Source organism: Tenrec ecaudatus, chromosome 1 (genome assembly GCF_050624435.1).
Source record: "Tenrec ecaudatus isolate mTenEca1 chromosome 1, mTenEca1.hap1, whole genome shotgun sequence".
Classification (NCBI taxonomy): domain Eukaryota; kingdom Metazoa; phylum Chordata; class Mammalia; order Afrosoricida; family Tenrecidae; genus Tenrec; species Tenrec ecaudatus.
In genome coordinates this window covers 35,073,202-35,093,142 of record NC_134530.1, presented here as the reverse complement: position 1 = coordinate 35,093,142, position 19,941 = coordinate 35,073,202, and the positions used below count along the sequence as shown (strand labels likewise).

Sequence of the window (19,941 nt, the reverse complement as noted above, 5' to 3'; positions counted from 1 at the left end):
TTACATTAAAAAAAAACTATCGATACCAGAAAAAAACCCCAAACAAACGGAGATCATTTTTTAAACTAATTGAGTTATTCCAATGCTAAAAATATTATTGCTATGTTTAAAACACCGGGAAAGAACCTCAAAGTTTACGTTCAGAGCGCAGCTTACTCTGCATTGTCAAGAGGAAGCACACATCAACTGTAAGGCAGTGTGTACTTAAGTCTGAGTCCTCCCTTCTTAGAGAGAACATGAACTAGTTGGGGGTCTTGGGGCTGGCCAACCGACCAGAGCATCAGCCGAGGGAAGCACTGAGCCTAATAGACAGTGCGGACCTTCTGCTCACTCAGTACTCAGCAAGTGTCCTTCTCATGATCAGAGCTTACGAAGTACAAGTACTCCCCTTTCTACTTCTTCATATTAAGGACACAACTCTACCTCTGACCCAAACATAAAAACCAAATTTCTCTTTAGTCATTTGCCTCTCTAAACTATTTTACATAGTTCTATTTTTAAAAGTTATTTAGCCTAGCTAGTAGTCACAATTATATGTAAAAATTCAATGGGCGTTTTGGTCAAATCTCTCTTCTACACATTCACAGCTTTTTAAAAATATGGAATGCTTCACGAATTTGCGTGTCATCCTTGCGCAGGGGCCATGCCAATCCTCCCTGTATTGTTCCAACTTTAGTATATGTGCTGCCGAAACAAGCACAATATAAACTTTTTAAGACTCACTTTTTAGGTTAACAGTTTCCAGCATCCTTGTCACAAAAAGAAATGTTTTTCCAGTAAGACTCCAGACACTAAACTGTGGTGACAACAAAACTCTTTATTTAACTGGTTCAAAATGTTAGAATGAATGCATTTAGATGACCAGGTAAGACTTTTAAAACAACTTTTTGCTAAATAGTTGAAGTACTTCTAAGCTTTTTTCTTTGAAAAGGGTGGCATACCCATCGCAAGGTAGTACCACAAACACATTAATAAAAGGCAACACTGAAAGCCTTCTCTACTGGACACTAATGCTTACACAGTGTAAAGAAGGGATTAAAGCCATGCCGGTGAGGAGTTAACTTACCCCTGGGTTCCTTGGAGGCTGGCTTTCCAGTTAAGTCTGTGGAGCTCCCCGAATACCATTTTAAGTGCTACCCTGTTACTGCCGCTGAGTAACAGTCAAGTGCTACAATGCAAAGTGCAGATGGGACAGGGTTGGGAAATCATGCAGATTTAGATGCAGGAAAAACAAAAACAGAACCCCACACAACGCAAGAGCCTTTCACACAGGAAAGTGGGGGAACAAATTAAGGTTGTGATCACACATCTAAAGGATGACTTCATTGATCAATGTTCAAAACACGTAATCACACACCGACAAACCTATCTATCATCAGCTAATTAGATAAAAGGTATTAGGTATGCTATTAACACAAAAGTTGTAACATTTTTCCAATTAGAAAACGCGCCCTCAGCTCTCACAAAATTAGTCGTTACATATAAAAACGTACAAGAGCCACTATATTACTGCTTCTACATGCTTAGCAATGCTTTGGGAGAGTGTGAGTTTGGTAACATGACTATATCCCTCCACCCTTTGAGGACAAAGGCCACTTCACTGAACACTCCAGACACACCCACCCTCCTACTTCTGCAAAGCTGTTGGTACTCTGAATGGATTTCAGGCACAAGGTAATTTGTGGCTTCTTCTACTTTATCCCTATGGCAATTCCACTTTCCAAACCCCAAATTAGAAAGGGCCCCTATTCCTTTCTTTAAACTGCTATGCTTTGCTACAAAGCACGTGACGACATCAACATTGTTTTGCCCATCACATTTTTAAAAGGCAGGATTGCCGGCTTGGTGACTGCCAATTTCTAACATCACCCAAATAAACGCCCAGAGGCTCTGAGGCAAAGTTGGAGGGTACTGCTTACCATTTTAGGTGTGGTCACCCAGACTTACTAAAAACCACACTAAAAAGAGAACGAGGGGGGAAAGAACACTCATCTTGAACAATGCAAGAACCAACAGCAATTAAGTCTGGGTGTCAGCTGTCATGCATGACAGGTGAGGAATCCATTTGACCTGAGACAACTTTTCAAATAGGTTTATTTTAAGCAAAATAAAACTACTGTCAAGAAACTTTATGAAAGTTCCATCTCAAAAGGGTTTTAAAAAAAGTGGGGGGGGAATTAACTGCTATGAATTCTTTGCATTCAGAGCTGCAAAACAAAGACACATATTATTTAAATCAGTTTTATTTAAGAATTTCCAACATTGACAACTCTTATAAAAAAGCATCCAAGCACAGGACACAGAACTGCAGCAAACAGCATTCTTATGGGGGGGAGGGGGCTAACAGACATTAGAACGTCCACCCTTCTTTGAGACAGCGGAGCTCACTGGTGAACTCTGCCTCCAAGTACTCCTGCAAAGCACACCACAAGCTCAGCCCACGGTCTCCACCCATCAGCTTCAGTTCACGTTCCCACACTTACAGATCAGGAACAGAAGAGAACACACACCAGACAGCATTCACAGCAGTTGACAAGGGGTCGGGGAGATACAAGTATCTTTTCACTTAACACATTCAACTAATAGGGGGTTACCTAGGAACAAAACTCACTGAAAGTCTTACAACAGATGTGGATGTCCTTTGAATGCAAAAACATTCGTACGTGATTTGCTATCACTGCTCTCGGCACACTCTCTCACCAAAGCCACAGGATGGAGAGACACATCTCGCAAGTTAAAAATATCCATTATGCACCACCAAGTCTCTGCACGCGCTCTCTCCTTTTCTCGCTCATACTAGCCTTTCATGCCTCGGCACCACCATCAATCCCACACAAGGTTTCAAAAGTTCAAACAGCCTTCTGGTTCCATATCACAGCCTTGCGTTCATAGCGTTGATACGACTCCATGAAATAAAGAGTAGTGGATAAAAATGGGACACCCACCGTCAAAGACGCAGTCTGTGCAGTGTGACGACGAATTCTTGAATGAGAAAGCATGTAGACAGAAGGATTCCTACGGTAGAATATTTATAGCACTACTTTCAATGAAGTGCTTCTTCCACAAACATTTGAAATGAGATGAACTGTAGAGATTAAATGAAGGCTTCTTATTGTACTTTTGTACATGAGGGGAGACAAGCATTAGAAACAAACAAAAACAAATGAACCAAACACTGACACCGGGATCTCCAGGAAGGAGAGCCTCCCAAGGAAAGCTCCATGTGGTGGCTTCAAATTAAAACAAGGAGAAAAGAATGTAGTTCTAACCAATGGTTTCCATTTTGAACATGCAAAGAATTCACTTGACAAGTCCACGGAGAAAATATTACAGGAGAAACCCTTTGTTATCAATTGTAGTGTGTTGGTTTACCAATCAGGCAAACAGCAGTTCACGTTCAGCCACTCAATACTTCAACCCTTTAAGTAACAAAACTTATAAAATTCCTTTAGCTCTTCCTTTTTTTTCTAAAGAAAAATGTCAAAAATACTGCTGAATATACTCCACACTGAACAAACCAATCTTGAAAATTTTTAGTACATATATATCTTACAATATACTTACCATGAGTTTAGAAAAAATTTGAGTTCCCGCCAGTCCCAACCAACCACCAGCCAACCAACCCAAACCAACCAGAACCCACTGTCTACATTCCCCAGCCAGAGGATTTGGAATCCATGCTTGAGCCAAAGCCTCCGTTAAAACCACTGCCCGACCCTGCATTGGAGGCTGATCCCCAGCCAATTGGGGCACCGGAATTGGAGCCACTGTAAGAGTTATTTCCAGAACCAAAGGCCTGATTTGGCTCCCTTTGCATGTTGCCTTGACTTTGGTTATTACCCGACGGGCCTGACTGGTTCTGCTGACTGGCTAGCATGCCCATCATTCCCCAGCTGCTCTGCAATGCTGCTTGGGCTGCGGCCATCATTGCTGGATTAATGCTAAAAGCCCCAAAGTTCATTCCCCCACCCATATTACTACCTTGATTATTTCCCAAGCCAGCCCCGCCCCCTCGACTATTCCCAAATCCACCCTGATTCCCAAATCCACCTGGATTCCCAGCAAATCTTCCACTTCTTTCTAACTGTCTATTGTTACTGTGCTTAGGTTCAGCATTGGATATATGCACGCTGATTCCTTTAATGATCAAGTCCTCTCCACAAAGAGACTGGGCGACCTGTAAGGAATAAGGGACGCCAAGTAAGAGGTTACACCATGGAAGCACACAGAAAAAGGACCAGTAACTTCTAGAACCTTGCCCTAAGCTGGGGGTGGGGAGAGATGCTCACTTCATTAAAGCCCCTCCTCCCAAAACATCTTTAGCTTTAGTAATGGCAGCAGGAATATTTCAATTTATTTTTAAAATAAACATAATACCCCAATCAATCGTATACCCTGAGAAATAACTATCTACCACAAGTTGTCTAGGAATACATGCAATGCACAACTCTACAAAGTCAGAAAACATTGCCAAAGATGGCTATTTGTTAACCGGGAAAAGTTCAAGAGAAATTACCCAATTATCTGGGACAAAATTATGAAAGCGAAAAATACCTGATCATCCGCAAATGTAACAAAGGCAAAAGCCCTGAATGGTTTGGGAATGAAGACATCTACCACTTCTCCATACTGGGAAAAGAACTGCTGCAGCTCATCCGCAGTCATATCCTCCGTACAGCGCCCCACGAACACCTTTCTGCTCCTCAGAGGCTCATCTGGGCTTTGCTGGTCAAGTCAAAAGGGAGTAAAAACATCACATATTTTGCAAGCAACAAAAAGAACACGATCTACAGGAGGAGTAACAAAACTAATCTGCCCTATAAGATCAACTTCTAAAAAGCAGGCACAGCCTAAACTTATCAGCACACGCCCGCCTTGGAAGGCCTCCCTTTAAAACACAGCTCAGGCGAGAAGGCCTCTGTGGACCCAGAGCACCACGTCTGGAAACGCTTTGGGGCAAAGGCCATGATGATGTTTGACGCAAGTCTGATGAGAAGCTAGTCTTTGCAACAAGACTGATTATTGTTATGCTAGCTACAGACAGATGTAACAAAAGAGGAATAAGTGATAATTTTTCAGCTGTGTTTACTGCACATTAACACAAAATATCCAACCTACCTTCAGGCTTCAATAAGGCCAGTGATAAAATTCAAGAACACACCTGTCACTTTCTTTTCAAAGAGTTATTTATGATCTTACAGTGTTTTCTAAGTCATGTTAAGTCTTGGACTAATTGAAAGGTTGGCGGTTCAAGTCCACCAGTTGCTCTGTGAGAGAAACACAAGGCTGTAATGATTTAGAGCCTCTGAAACCATGTATAGCAGCGGTTTTCAACCTGTGGGTCACAACCCCTTTGGGGGTGGGGGGGAGGCTGAACAACCCTTTTCACAGGGGCTACCTCAGACCATTGGCAAACACAAACATTTCACAATATATAATTGCATATTGTTTTGTGATTAATCACTGTGCTTTATGTTTATGTTCAATTTTAAAAAATGAAAATACATCCTGCATATCACATATTTTACATTACGCTTCAGAACAGGAGCAAAATTATAGTTATGAATTAGCAACGAAAATAATGTTATGGTTGGGGGTCACCACCACATGAGGAACGGCATCAAAGGGTCGCAGCATTATGAAGGTTGAGAACCACTGATATATAGGGCGGCATGAGTCAGAATCAACTTGATGGCAGTGGAGTTTGGTTTTCCTAGGGGCTCTAAGGAAGTGTGCCAACAAAAATCCTCAAAGCACAGAGAAAGGTGGATCAAAGTACCTTAGAATTCGGAAGCTTACAGTCGCACCAACGTCCATCTATCATGTGTCGCTGTGACATGACTTTCACCTGGGTCTCGTACTCCGTAAAACGGACAAAACCAAATCCCTTTGAATGACCAGTTTTAATATCTTTCTTGACCTAGAAAAGATGATTTACATTTACTCTAAGTGTACCCAGGTGCAGGCACACAATCTAAATCAGTTCCTTAACATACCATTTCAATAGCGTCAAGCCTAACTAGTGGTTTAATTAAAACCTAAGCCAAATTATTTATGAGCTATAAGCAACAGATGGGTTAATGTTGAATCTAGATCATGTAAACAGGAGTAAACTCATTTACGTAACAAAATTTCAACAGAAACACTTAGAATGAATGGAAAGATGAACTAGACTGCTATGGGTTTTTTTAAACTGCAATGTTGAAAAACCCTAAATTATAAAGAAAAGAAAGCTAATGTTACCCACACTCCCATTCAGTCACTGGGAATATAATGGCTTTATAGTCCCAAAGGCAAAATACACAGGACAAGCTGCACAAAGACTAGGCACGACACACTTCTTTTCAGCATTCTCTTTGCATACATTAAGATAACCCAAGGAAGGTTAAGTTCTCGTTCAAGGGTGAAGAAACTGTTCAATCATCTGACCTGCACCATGAGGACTTCTCCAAAAGTACTAAAATATTCCTTCAAATCCTGCTCAGTTGTTTTCCACGGGAGACCCAACACTATCAAATCAGACGTTTTCTGGACGGCTCTCTTCACTTTCACCGCTGATGAAGCATCTGTCTCATCCATTTTTCTTTTATTATCTGAATGAAATGTGCAAAAATCTTTTAGAAAATTCCATTAACACTTCTTAAAATGCATGCCACTCCCTCTTAAAGTCTAGAACTAAAAAGGTCAAAGATAATTCTACACACAAGAAGGACACGGAAAGTTTTGGCAATAAGTTAACTAACTCTCAAGGACAAAATAAGGCCTTGACTATGTGACTGAGGGGCATTCCCGCTACAGATTCAGGAATACTCAACGGATTTAAAAAAAAATCTTAAGATTACAACTGTTATGGTCACTGGCCATTCCCTTAACTCCTACCTAATGAGTGGATGGGATTAAGCAAATAAGGGGCTTGCGGCCCACCAAGGGGACTGGATAGCTTACTAAGGGCAGGTGCTTAGCATACCTATAGAAGTGTGACCACAACAATAAGAAGTGTGCAACTCTAAGGTTGTCATCCTATCATGCTTTAAAAAAAGAGCCGCGGGGTCCTGGGTAGGAAGCTTCCCAAACCTGGGAGCTCAGTGAGCAGGACCACTGAACATGAAGAGTGGCAGCAGATGGCACAGGCAAACCAAGGGTCCAGCAGGAGGCAGTACAGTAGCTTCTTGATCCATGAGGTGAGCGTGCTTTAAGGCACGCTGTTTGCTAGCATCGGCGGGGCGTGTACTCTGGATGCCCACAGGCTGGCTAAAGAGCTTTGTAATACTTGGCTGAGCAGGGGAGAGGGCAGACCAAGGGAGATCCGCCTGTAGGCATAGACATGAAGGCCTCCTGATCTAAGAATTTTATCCTCAATTGTTTCTCATCCCAAAGTCTGCAGTGTCCCTAACACTTGAGTAGCATTTGTGAGTTCTGTGTGGCCACTGCAGAGCCCAGCAGAGAAGTAGTGTGTGTCATAACTGGCAAAAAATGTAGATAGAAGATACAACCGAGCTCTGCCACATAGGTTATCTGCCTTTACCTGCTGATCTTGATTCTCCTTTCCCCTCAAGCTAGAAAAGGTCAGCTACCATCCCCCACGCCATTTATATACTCTCAAAAGGTACATCAAACAAGTATTTCGACTTCAGACTGAAAAGGTCACAACAATACCATCTTTGTGTGTCTATATAAATATGCCTGCTTAGCTACCAGTGCCTTTACATAATTGTAAAAGCTATATACCAAAAAAATGAAGTCTTTTACATCTAAATGGCAGAATGACACTTGCTACACAAATTTACTATTTCCTAAGTGCCTACTATGGGCCAGACACTACAACTATAACCGACAACATCCAATAATGAACACACATATAAACAAAATGTAATAAAGAAAATGTTACTTTTTAAAGCCAATTATTTGGCACAGGAAGAAAAAAGAAATTAGGCACTTTAAATTCGGGCAAATACTAATCTATAGCCATTGATTAAAAAAACATACTTAAAAACCTTGATTGTGTTTAAGTTAATGTTCTGCATCTCAACTATCTGTGATGGTATGATCTTATTCCAAGACTACATGACAAAAATATCAGGCAGATGTATCAGCTAACACACCTCCCCCACCCCCAACACACCTTTCTACTGCTACAATGTACTTATATTTGGCCCTTAATCTTCTTGCTGCTCTTAGAGCATCAATAGCAAGCAGCAGCAAGAATAAGGCTGACTTGTGACCATACTAATTCAAACACTAAGCTGCTGCAACTGACCTTCACGAGGGAGTGTCACATTAGCTGAACGAATGTGCTGAGACTGCAAGGGCCAACACAACCCAACATTTGGGTCACTTTACAAGAATCTAGCTGCAGCACAGATAAACCTACAAAGTATTAAGAACTCCTGCATTTTACCATCAATTGGGAACCCCTGTTCACAAGGAAGCCGCGTAGCACAGTTGGTTACTTGATAGTGCTGCCAACCCTAAAGTCAGCAGTTTAAAACCACCAGCCACCAAGCAAGAGAAAAATGAGGTTTTCTCCTCCTACAGAGTTACTGTGAATTGGAACGGACTTGATGGCAGCTAGTTTGGACCCGACAATTTATTTCAACAGTTTCCTCTTTTAAGACGTTCTGCTTGGGGCAGGGAATGTGCAGATGTGCTTTATACAATTGATGTATGTATATGTATGGATTGCGATGAGTTGTATGAGCCCCTAATAAAATGTAAAAAAAAAAAGAAAAGGCGTTCTGCAATCTTCAGTTCTTACTAATTTAGACTAGTAGCCTTCCATTCTAGTCTAAAAACCTGCGTTGCTGAAGGGGGGAAAGAAGAAAAAGCTAGCCTGCTGTTCATGTTTTTCCTCGACACCCAGCTTTAGCGCAAAGCCCCCATGGGCAACAAACCTTTGGGATAGTTAACAACATAGACCAGATTCCGCCAGCCGGCATCGGGGGCGTGCAGAATTCCCTCCACCAGCCGCACCCCTCTCATACACTGTGACACGGGGTTCCGGTAGCGCAGGCCACAGGCCCCCGGAAACTGGGCTGTCACGGTGGACAGGAGCACAGTGCCGTCATCTTCCGAGGGGATCTCAATGGGCTCGTCGTTCTCATCTTCGGTTACCCGGATATATTCAGACATCCTGCAAGCTTTCCTGAAAAAGACCGGGAGGCCGAGATAAAGGGCAACCCTCAGGCCAGGGTAACTGTGTCACGAAACTGCTTCGCGGGCAGCGCCTCCAGTGCGTAACCGTGAAGTGCGCTCTAACACTGGCGGCGGGCCGACAGAACCTCAAGTGGGTCACAGTCAGGGTAGGTTTCTCCACCAGGGTGCCGGGCACGCTGAGACCTAAGGGCTGAACAGGCGCGAGCCAGGCAACAAGAGGAGGCACAAAGTTCCCATCGGCTTCCTCGCCGCTGGCTCGTCGACACTACTGTCACACGGGCGGCGGCGGCGGCCAGTCCTGTGAGGTCAGGGCCGCCGCCTCCCAGAGACCAATGGGCGACGGGCGCGGGAGGAGCGTTTCCGCGCCGCCCGGGTGGGGCCCCAAGCCTCCACAGGCAGCCTCCCCCGGGTCAAAGTCGGCGGAAAGCACCGCGGGGGCCGCGAAGCCAGGCCTAAAGGCCACCTCAGGCGGCACGGCCCCGCGGCCCGCCTCCCTGCTGGGGCGCCGGCCGCCACCGCGCGCTTTGCCCCGAGGCCGCTGCGCCGGACGAGGCAGGCCGGGCCTCACGGCTCGCTCCTCCGCGGGCGCCCAGACCGCTGCGCCCGCCTCAGGCCGCCCCAGGCGGAGGGACGAAGCCGTCGACACCCCTGCGACTCACCTACTACTGCGCCGCCGCTCGCAAACTTGAAAAGGAGACAAGCAGCGAGGCCCCCGAGAGCTCACAACTACCTCTTCGCTCTAATAAAATGGCGCTGGGGCCGCCTCCTCCCCCGCGCAGGCCGTCCGCCGCTCCCATCGACTCCCCGCCGGGAGGGGAGGTCGCCTCACAGACACACAGCCACTCTCGCGGCAGCGAAGTAGGCTCCCTCTTCCGAGGCGCAGAATCCGCAGACGTCGTGGACGCTCCAGTAAGACCTACATCTGGCGCCGCAAAGTTCAAGGTTGAAACCGCGTGGTGGCCTCGGCTTTACTCTCACCCCCCACGGGGCGTACCAAATGGTTTCGTCCATCCAACCGCCGGCCCCAGGTCTCGGCCGCAGCTCGCGCACTTGCAAAGCACGCGAGACTACCAGAGGGGCGTGGCCAGGCTAAAACGGGGCGGGGCCGGGCGAGGGCGAAGGAAGAGTTGCTGTGTTCTCACCTGTGCCTGCGTTGGGAAAGTCAAGGTTGGTTTGTGTCAGAAACCAGCTGGTGCGAGTTCCCCTCCCTCCGCGAGGCATTGCTTCTGAAATAATTAAGCAACAATAGCGCCTACGACGCCTGGTTCTTTCCAACACCTGTGCTTATGGTAATTACTATGAATAGATTTTACAGATGAGGAAACTGGGCTATAGAAGTTAAGTGGGTCACATGAGATGAAATAGACCCAATGGGTGGGTTATTTATTCCCTTCCAAACACATTTCCAGGTAATATTGAGATCCTCAGGTCTCTCTTCGCAGACGCTCAGGGTGAGGTGTTTTTTGTTTTTTTTTTGGCAGTGCAAACCCTCCTTTTATTGGTCTGATTGGTTCACAGTTGAGTCACCTGCTCAGAGAAGCGGAAGGCAGGGGGTGCTGGGACCTTGCAGAGGTTCCCACCCTGCCAGGGCTTGCTCTCCGCCCCTGGGCCTGGGAGGGGGTGTCTGCTGACTGGGTCAGTCAGAGTGGGGACCAGAGCCTGTCTTCACAGGAAGGACCCTAAGGTTCTTTAGGAGAGACCTACAAAAGATGGGAGAATGACCTATTCCTCTCACTGTTGCATTTGGTTTGTTTTTCGCCACAAAGGAGCAGCAGGAGAGACAAGGGCAGAGAAGGGCTGGTTTCTGATCAGAAAAGGCTAAGGAGACGAGGACCAGCGGTTCTGGCCCAAGGGTCCCAGGCTGGCCCGCTGCCTCCTGGGAGAACTGGTTAGCCCTGGAGGGCGGTGGCCAGGAAGATAGCTGGCTAGGGTCCACAGCAGGAGCAGCACTCCCCCGAGTGGATACCCCAGGCTTGGCAGCTCGATGGACTTGCATGTCTCCTAGACACAGGCCCCAAGGGCCAGCCAGGGGGAGCTGGCAATAGGGGCCCGGCCCTCCCTGGACTGTCGGACACCTCCCCGCGTGTCAGCCAATCAGTTTCTTCAGGAAGGCCTCCAGCTGGTCCTCATCCTTGATGCCCACGAACTTGTCCACCACGTCACCGTTCTTGATGGACAGTACTGTGGCACAGCAGACACCTCATATTCAATGGCAAGGTCTGTGTGGTCATCGATGTCCACCTTGGTCATCAGGACCTTCCCATGCTGCTTTGCCACCGCCTTCTCCAGCCTCGGGCCCAGGATCTTGCAGGGGCCACACCACTGTGCATGGAAATCCACCACCACGGGGGTTTCACTGTTGATGACTCGGTCTTGGAAATTAGGCCCGTCCTGTCCATTAAAGGTGGTGGCGCAGGCTCTGGAGGCGTGGATCATCCGGGCAGGGTTGCGTGATGCTGCTGCTGCCAGGCTACCAGGAGGGCCCTGTGCAATCTGGAGGGCCCTGGAGGGGAGAGGTGCCCACCAACCCTGAGGGGGCTTCCTGGAGATGACGGAGGCCAGGATCCTCCTCAGGAGAAGTCGCTGTGCCATCTCCCAGCAGTGCGAACGGAGGGACGCACAGCTGGGCCCTCCCCGTGCCTCAAGGGGACTCCAGGATGAGGTTTTTAAATAAGTCTGGGCTGGACCTGGGAAGAGAGCTAACTGGCTTGGTTTTGGAAGCAGCCACAGAACATTTGTTGAGAACCTCCAGTCTCAGAGCAGTTGGAGTAAACATGGAGATCTTTGTTCTTCGAGTCCTTTTACCACTGCCCCTGAGACAAAACTGTAAGTTCAGGGTGATAACATCGTAATGTGCATGAACATTCAAATACTAGGCTCTGTTTTAAATCTTTAAATTCTAACTCCAACCCTACAAGGCTATCACAATCATCATCATTTCTAAATGAGGCAATGGAGCCCTTGAGAGGCCAAGTATGGTGGTCATGGCCGCACAGCCAGAATGTGGCAGAGTAAGCTGCTGACTCCGCAGTCCGTGCTGTCAAAGCATGCACCCTGCATTTGGCACATCTGGTGATTTCCCTCTTTACCAGGGGAACAGATGGAAATCGGCATCCCCACTAGTCTGATGCTAGTTCCTAGGGGTTGGAGGTCAGACATAGCTCTACAACTTTTTTTAAAAACCAATGTTGACATCAGCCATCCCACCCACTGTGCTTATTTCACTACTCAGTCAATAATTGATGCAAATGGCACACAGAATTCACAGACCACGCCACGGATGATGGGGTTTATGAGGGAAGTAAGGGGATACAATTCAGGATTCAAGATCAACTTGGTGGTAAAAGAAACAACTCAGGACACTTCTTTAATCCACACAGCTTCTAGCTTCTCTGCCAGGGCTGTAGGCTGGTAGGCTTTGGGAAGGGTTCACTGCTAGCCTTTGATCTCAGCTTCTGCTCCAACAGTGTCAAGCTGTTAGCTGTCTTAATAAGTGCCTGGAGGCATCCCACTCAGCCAGGAAATCTGCTGCCCGAAACCCACTCTGCTCTCTTGAGCATGGTTCAGGGAGCCCACGGTAGGTGGGCAGAAAACCCACTGAAGCCATCTCCTGAAGGTGTTCTGGTTCTTGTTCTCCTGCCATCGGGTGCTGCCTCCTGCTGTCTCAGCCTTAGAGCTCACTGTCCCAGGAGGTTCTCAGCACAGGAGCCCAGGGCCCAAAGGATGCACCCTGCTCCTGGCTTTTCCTTTTGATGGCAGGGAGGTCCCCTCAAAGCTCTTTTTAGACCTCATTGCCACCACTGTCTGTCTGGCTTGTGTGTTGCTGTGTTGCTGGAAGCTAAGTCATTGCATTTCACACACCAGCCTGGTCACCCAGAGCGGTCCAGACTAAGAGCAGCTGTCTGCTTCAGAAGGACTGGCCACTGAAAACCTTATGATAGCAGAGGAACATTGTCCCATATTGAAAACCCTTTATATTCTTCAGGGAGGGCAGAATGCAGAGAACAGAAGAAAAGGCAAGTGTGGGGGGAGGTCAGATGCTTACAAACATCTTCTCTGAAGGCAGTGGCTCTCACCCCACCACAGGGGTGGCCCCACTCCCTGCTGCTGGGAACAATGGACTATTTCTCCCTGAAGCTTGCAACCATTAGCTTGGTTCCTGTAGGTGGGGTTTACACCCTACTGCTAATGGTTCCTATGGAGATCCAGCTGCCACGCTGACTCTAGGATCTGCCCATCTTGTCACATGTGTACCCCCAATCCCTCCTCTTCCTATTGCATGGATCCCCCTAGGTCACCCCTTCTCGTTGCTGTGTAACATAGTGCAACCCCTTCCTGTGAAGTATGTCTTTACCTGTAATTAGTGGGCTTGTATGCCCCCCAAACATATATAAGCCTGGGTTATCAATAGAGGCCTCTTTTGCTGGTCTCTGCCCCCCTCTCTCCAGGGCTCCCTCTCTCCTGTTTCCCTCTCCCCTTGTCCTCTTTCCCTTCCCCCTCTCTCCACTTGGACCGCCAAGCGGGGCTGAGGTGAGCAATGCTACCATGAAATGTGTCTGACCCCATTATTGTAATCTTTCTTCTATCTCATGCTCTCAAAGACTTTAATATAATACACTTATGTATCTCAACCATACAATTGTGTTTACTGAACCCATGATTAGTGGTTGGGGGCTGGCTCCCCCTAACTCATACTGCAAGCAAGTTAAAATACATATATCACTAAGTGGTATTGACAGAAGTAAAACAAAAGTTTATTTAGTACTTTTATACTAAAAACGTAAGGTTTCAGGCACCTTGTTTTATGACCCCATCCCTGGATTTCATCTCTAGCTTGTCCTCCTAGCGCGGTGGTGGGAAATGAACACTCCTGTCCTCTAGAGAAAGACTTGGCACCCACCAACCTGCATTCCACAGTGATGTTGAAACGGATGACCTGTGGAGGTCAGTCTGGGGGCAGGGGTGGGGGTGGGGGCGATCCGGAAAATGCCCTCAGGGAAATGTGTTCTCTGACCATTCTGCTTCAATGTGGTGGTATGAACATGTCTATTTCACAATCACAACCTTTACTATGCTGGAATGACAAATTCAAGAGGAGTGGCATTTATCAATAAAATCATTTAAGCAAGGTTTACGTTCAAGTACAATACTGTGGGTGATCAGATAATATATAAGCATACGAGGAAGCCTAGTTAGCACAACTATTATTCAAATTGACACATCTACCACTAAAGGTGGTGATGAAGAAATTGAAGAATTCTACCAATGTCTTCAGTCTGAAATGGATCGAATATGCAATCAAAATGCATTGATAATCAGTGATTGGAATGAGAATGTTAGAAACCAAGAGAAAGGAACACTGGTTGTGTTAGATCTCTCTGGAACTAGATCTATACCTCGGTCCTTGGCTCCGTGCGAGAAAGAATTCACGCCAAAGCCTGGTTTGTGATCCAAGTGAGTTTTATGAGAGAAGTTTCAGGTTTGCACGGCACCCATAGGACTCCTCCCGAACATGCAGCCTGGCTGGAAGTTGCTCGGTGTCACGCAAAAAGTAGCCTGGCTCGACTCTGGGCTCCTGCCTTTTCAAGGATTCAATGGGGAAACGTGGTGGATGACCCCTGATCGACTCCATTCACCTGGCCTAGGTGGGCCAATCCAGGTTCAGCGCCCACCCATGCCTACCGGCGGGAAACCTGAGCCTCTGAGCGTGTGCAGTGCGCCACTCCTTTGTTTCCGTAGCTTGGTTCTCTGGGCATGTGTTACCGGACATTACCCAGCCCTACGCTAGCCTACCTAACATTCCCCCCTGAAGAGATATGGACCCAAATCTTTGGGGTACTGGATGATGACATCTCTAGCTACTTCCTGATGGCAAAGGGGGCAAAGTGGGGTTTTGGGTCCATACCCTTCCTACTCTGTTAGAAGGGGTTGTCCATTTAGAGCCCAGGATGGATAAGGTTGAGGTGGTCCTGGAGCTAGTGGTCCTGGAGCTGGCACACTTGGTTCAGAGGCCTTGGTAACCTGAGAACTAGAAAAAACAGACAACGGGTGAACAGTTAAAGGGAGATAAGGGTAAGATTGTAAGGTGGCAGTGCCCTTGAAGTTAGGTTAGTGTCACAGGAAATCAAAAGAAATCTTGGGACTAACAGGCATGAGAGTTTGGTCACTGTAAACACAGGAACGGGGTGAACGTGTTCACTGGCCTAAAGGCTGTGAGGGGTCTGAGGTAGAATCATCTGTGCAGCCCTCATCTGTCCTGGGGTGGCGATGAAATACCATCCTAAGACCGTCCAGTGGCTCACAGGAGTATCCGTCTGCAGCCTCTGCCTCGAGGGGTCAGATGGTGAGGGTTTCCAGGGTTTCACTCGTGTATGGTGGATCCAAACACTCTGCCCTGGGACTTTGACAGCAGTGGGCATAGAGAGAATTACTGGTAAAGGTTCCTTCCAGACTGGCTGGAGCTGGGAAATAGGGGACCTGTCCTTCCAAGTTTTTATAAGATCTAGGTCTCCTGGCTGGCACAAGGGTGGTAACTTTTCCTCCCCTTGGGCCTGAGTGAGCCCACACTGATGGAATGCCTCCTGACACTGGGCTACTTGGGTGGCGTATTGCTGTATTAAGGCTCCCTCAGAGTCTACAGCTGGCTCTGTTACAAGAAATGGCCGCCCATATAAAACTTCATAGGGGCTCAAACACGTAGGTTTCCATGGGCAATCCTAAGACGCAGCAGAGCTATGGGAAGTACGTCTTTCCAGCTCATCTGAGTTTCCTGTGTCAGCTTTCTGAGGGGTAACTTCAGGTGTTGATTAATTCTCTCCACCTGCCCTGAAGACGGGTCTCCTGGCACAGTGGAGACGATAGGTTATCCCCAAGTGTTGGGAGATTGCCTGAGTGATTTGGGAGATGAAACAGGCCCATTATCACTCTGCAGTGATTTGGGAAGTCCAAATCAAGGAATTATTTCCTGAAGTAGTTTTTTTAGCCACTTCATGAGCCTTCTCAGTGCGGGTGGGATATGCTTTAATCTACCCAGTGAAGGTGTCTATAAACACCAGAAGATACTTAAATCCCAGGACAGCAGGAACCTGGGTAAAATCTATCTGCCAGTCTTCTCCAGGATAGGATCTTTGAGGAAAATTTTTACAGGGGTAGCATACTTAGCTTTGCCGGGGACTTTTGTGTGCCAAACCTCAGGAGTTATGACCTGTTCCCACGGTTCCTGTGGGGGGATCTGAGGCTCCTTCACTGTGAGGAACAATTGGAAAGCTGTAGAGGGATGAGGATGAGGCCCGATGACTATGCAGGTGTGCAGCTTGGACAGTAGGTCTCGGCCTAGGAGAGGAGCTGGACATTCAGGATCACTAGGACACTATGAGAAAAATAGAAGTCATCCCAAAGACATCTGAGAGGTTCAGTAAAATGTTTAACTACAGGTTTTCCTGACACTCCCAGGATGGAGCAGGTGCGGGGTGTCAGGGGTCCAGGGAAGGAAATAAGGACAGAACAGGTGACCCCAGTATCTAAAAGGAAGTTCACTGACCTTCCTGCCATGTCGATGCTCACCCTAGGTTCCAGAGCAGTAGCGGTTATCATTGGTGCTGGGCCGTCTGGACCGGGTGCCTTCAATCCTCCTCCGCCGTTATCGGCTGCATGTTGGCCTGTAGGCGCCTCCCCTCCAGGTTTTGGGCCTAAGGACAGAGGCCAGCCCAGTGGCCAGTCTGCTTGCAGTGGGGACATGGCGTCTGAAGAGGCTTGTTCCGGTCAGGGCAGTTCCTAGCCCAATGACCCGGTCGCCGGCAAATGTAGCACTTGGTACTTGGTTCAAAGGTCTGGGTAACCTGGGAGGCATTTGACGGGCATCAGTTATTGAGTGCAGCCAATACCTGGGCATGCATAATATCCTTCCTTCTCTCCTTCTCCAGGGCTCGAGCCTCCCCTTCCCGCTCCCTATTGTAAAAGGCCGTATTAGCATAAGCAACCATCTAAGGTAGCTCCTTCAGGCTTTTGCACTAGGTTTTTTGGAGTTTCTTGTGAATGTCCTGTGCAGCCTGTGTGAGGAATTTGTCCCTGAGCAAGACTTGCCCCTCATAGGAATCAATATCTACAGCAGTATGATTCTTTAGGGCTTCCTTTAGCCGCTCTAAGAAGCTTGCAGGAGACTCGGTAGGTCCCTGGTGAATCGCTGTCACCTTGGCATAATTAATGGCCTTTTGCCTACCTGCCTTTAGTCCACCCGTGATCAGGAAATATTCCCGTGCCCACTTGTGCTGAGGCTCACTGTGACTCCAAGCAAGGTCTGTGAAGGGTACAGCAGTTTCCCTACAGGGTATTTTTCATCCATCACATGTAACTCCTCTGCAAACTTCCTAGCACCTTTGAGCACTCGCTCTTTCTCAAAGTCTGTCATGGTCTGTCCCAGTATGACCATTACATCCTTCTAGGTTAAATCACAGGCTCGAGTGAGGTTCTGGAAGTGTTCTATGTACTGTTAGGGTTTGTTAGAGTAGCTGCCCAGGTTATTTTCAATTTGCTTGAGTTCAATTAGAGTAAAAGGCTTGTAAATTGCCGGGGGACCAAATTCCCCTGCTGCCTCTACTACAGGTAGAATATTCAGGGCTGTTTCAGGGTTGGGGGAATAGTTGCCCTCTAGTGCGGGGTCCCTCAGGGGGTTCTGGGTGCACTGGGAATGAAGATCTTTGTTCTTCCTCAAAAGGAAGAATGCTATAACATACGGCTTCTCCCACCACCTCTCCATCGTTCCACAAAAATGTTCTCGCTGTTACAGGTTTGAAAGGGAAAGTGTTTCATTGGCGGCCACGATTCTCCTTTTTCTAAATGGCCAAATAGAATTGCAAAGCGTAATCAGCTTCTGTTTGTCCAGCCTCTCTGGATCAAATCTATCCCAATTGGACAGGATACACCCAAGGGGGCAATTCCTGGGTATCGAGCTGGTAAGTCCCATCTAGAAAACACAAAACAAGGAAGGTTATTGAGAGCTTGATGCCTTAAGATCAATAACTGCAGATTCAGTGCTCACCTCTGGGGTGCCATGAATCTGGGGCCTCAGGCAGGTGCCCCGCCTGAGGGAAGGGGTCGAAGACCAGTCGCTGCAGCCGACATTTTGGTCCGACCGCTTTCTAGACCACAAGCTAGGAGGGCCACTGCGTAGTGTGGTCCCATGGCCTTCAAAGACGCCTACTGGCAGCTCAGGAACTTTTAAAGAATCGGAATTTCCGGCTGGAGCATCCTGGCAGCGGGGCTGTATTAAGAGCTGACCCAGAAAGTTCTGAAGGCAGCATCACTGGAAGGCGAAAGTTAACAGTTACTCGTGCTGGCTCCCGTATGCCCTTGACCTAAGCCTGGGCAACAGAAAGCCAGCCGGTAGCACGGAACAAACCCACACTGGTAGAACACCAAAGCAGCTTGTTTGAGAAACCAGGAGAAAGCTAAAGGGAATGGAGGGGAAAAGGGAAACCTTTGGCCCCGGGGCCTAAGCAGCCAGCTAGCTACCTACGCATGGCCCCTGCACGTGGTTGGAGCGGTGGGCGCCATCTTGGCAGGATCACGTGCTCCGTTGCCCCGTAGCCAAAATGGTGGACACCAGGTGGTGCCATGCTGCCAGGGCGTGGTGACTCACGTGGTCCGGAAGATGGCGGCCGCAGCTAGCGGCCTAGAGGAAAGCCTGCATGGAGCCAGCCACCGGAGCCAGAGTCCTTATAGATCCGAGTCACGGCACCACTTATGTTAGATCTCTCTGGAGCTAGAGTTATACCTCGGTCCTTGGCTCCACATGAGAAAGAATTCACGGTGAAGCCTGGTTTGTGATCTACGTGAGTTTTATGAGAGTTAGAAGAAGTTTCAGGTTTACACGGCACCCATGGGACTCCTCCTGAACATACAGCCTGGCTGGAAGCTGTCTGGTGTCACGCAAAAATTAGCCTCCCTCGACTCTGGGCTCCTGCCTTTTCAAGGATTCCACGGGGAGGCGTGGTGGACGACCCCTGATCAATCCCATTTACTGATTTGAATTCACCTGGCCTAGGTGGGCCAATCCAGGTTCAGCACCTACCCATGCCTACCAGTGGGAAACCTGAACCTCTGAGCATGTGCAGTTTGCCACTCCTTTGTTTCCGCAGCTTGGCCCTCTGGGCATGCATCCCCAGCCCTATGCTATCCTACCTAACAGTTTGAAAATATGACCTGGTGATAGAAATGAAGCTAGAGATTGCATGATAGATTTTGGCAAGACTAATAACTTCTCCATTGCAAATACCTTTTCCCAACAACGTAAACCTTGATTGACTTCTCCAGATGGAATAAACAGGAATCAAATTGACTACATCTTTGGGAAGAGACCATGGAGAAGCTTAATTTTAGCAGTCAAAATGAGGCCAGGGGCTGACAGGGGAACAGACCATTAATTTCTCATATCTAAGTTCTAGTTGAAGTTGAAGAAAATTAAAACAAGTTCATGAGAACCCAAATATGACCTCGAGTATAGCCCATGTAAATTTTGAAAACAGCTCAAGAATAAGTTTGATACATTGAACACTCGTGACCTGATGAGCTTTGAGAGGACATCGAGTGTGGTAAACTGAGGGACTGCATGACAATGTAATGCAGCTAAACCCCTTATGAACCCAGGTCTGGAAAGCCGATTCCGGTGGGGAAAGGCCCTCACGGTTATGAGATTTAAATAAATAATCTTAAAAAAAACATTTTATTAGGGGCTCATACAACTCTTATCACAATCCATACATACATCAATTGTGTAAAGCACATCTGTAC

General features: G+C 47.5%; 1 protein-coding gene, 1 non-coding gene and 1 pseudogene across 4 annotated transcripts; all 3 read right to left on the bottom strand.

Annotated features, from left to right (window-relative positions):
* Positions 1-593: 593 nt before the first annotated feature.
* On the bottom strand, positions 594-700 carry LOC142438192 (U6 spliceosomal RNA). Its single transcript, XR_012782618.1, has one exon. It is a non-coding gene; the product is annotated as a U6 spliceosomal RNA (small nuclear RNA).
* Positions 701-2,227: 1,527 nt separating this feature from the next.
* On the bottom strand, positions 2,228-9,965 carry TARDBP (TAR DNA binding protein). Of its 3 annotated transcripts, none has more exons than XM_075550844.1 (7): positions 9,813-9,965; positions 8,892-9,142; positions 6,430-6,593; positions 5,780-5,920; positions 4,555-4,725; positions 4,051-4,177; positions 2,228-3,085 (listed from the first exon to the last, which is right to left on the bottom strand). In XM_075550844.1, the coding sequence occupies exons 2-7, from the start codon at positions 9,127-9,129 to the stop codon at positions 3,030-3,032; spliced, it is 897 nt and encodes a 298-aa protein (XP_075406959.1). In that variant the 5' UTR covers positions 9,130-9,142; positions 9,813-9,965; the 3' UTR covers positions 2,228-3,029. The 3 variants fall into 3 exon arrangements, with proteins under 3 accessions (XP_075406959.1, XP_075406957.1, XP_075406954.1); XM_075550842.1 differs by having other exon boundaries at positions 2,228-3,015; XM_075550839.1 differs by having other exon boundaries at positions 2,228-4,177.
* A 1,160-nt stretch (positions 9,966-11,125) lies between these two features.
* Positions 11,126-11,745, bottom strand: LOC142449129 (thioredoxin, mitochondrial pseudogene; annotated as a pseudogene).
* Positions 11,746-19,941: the final 8,196 nt, after the last annotated feature.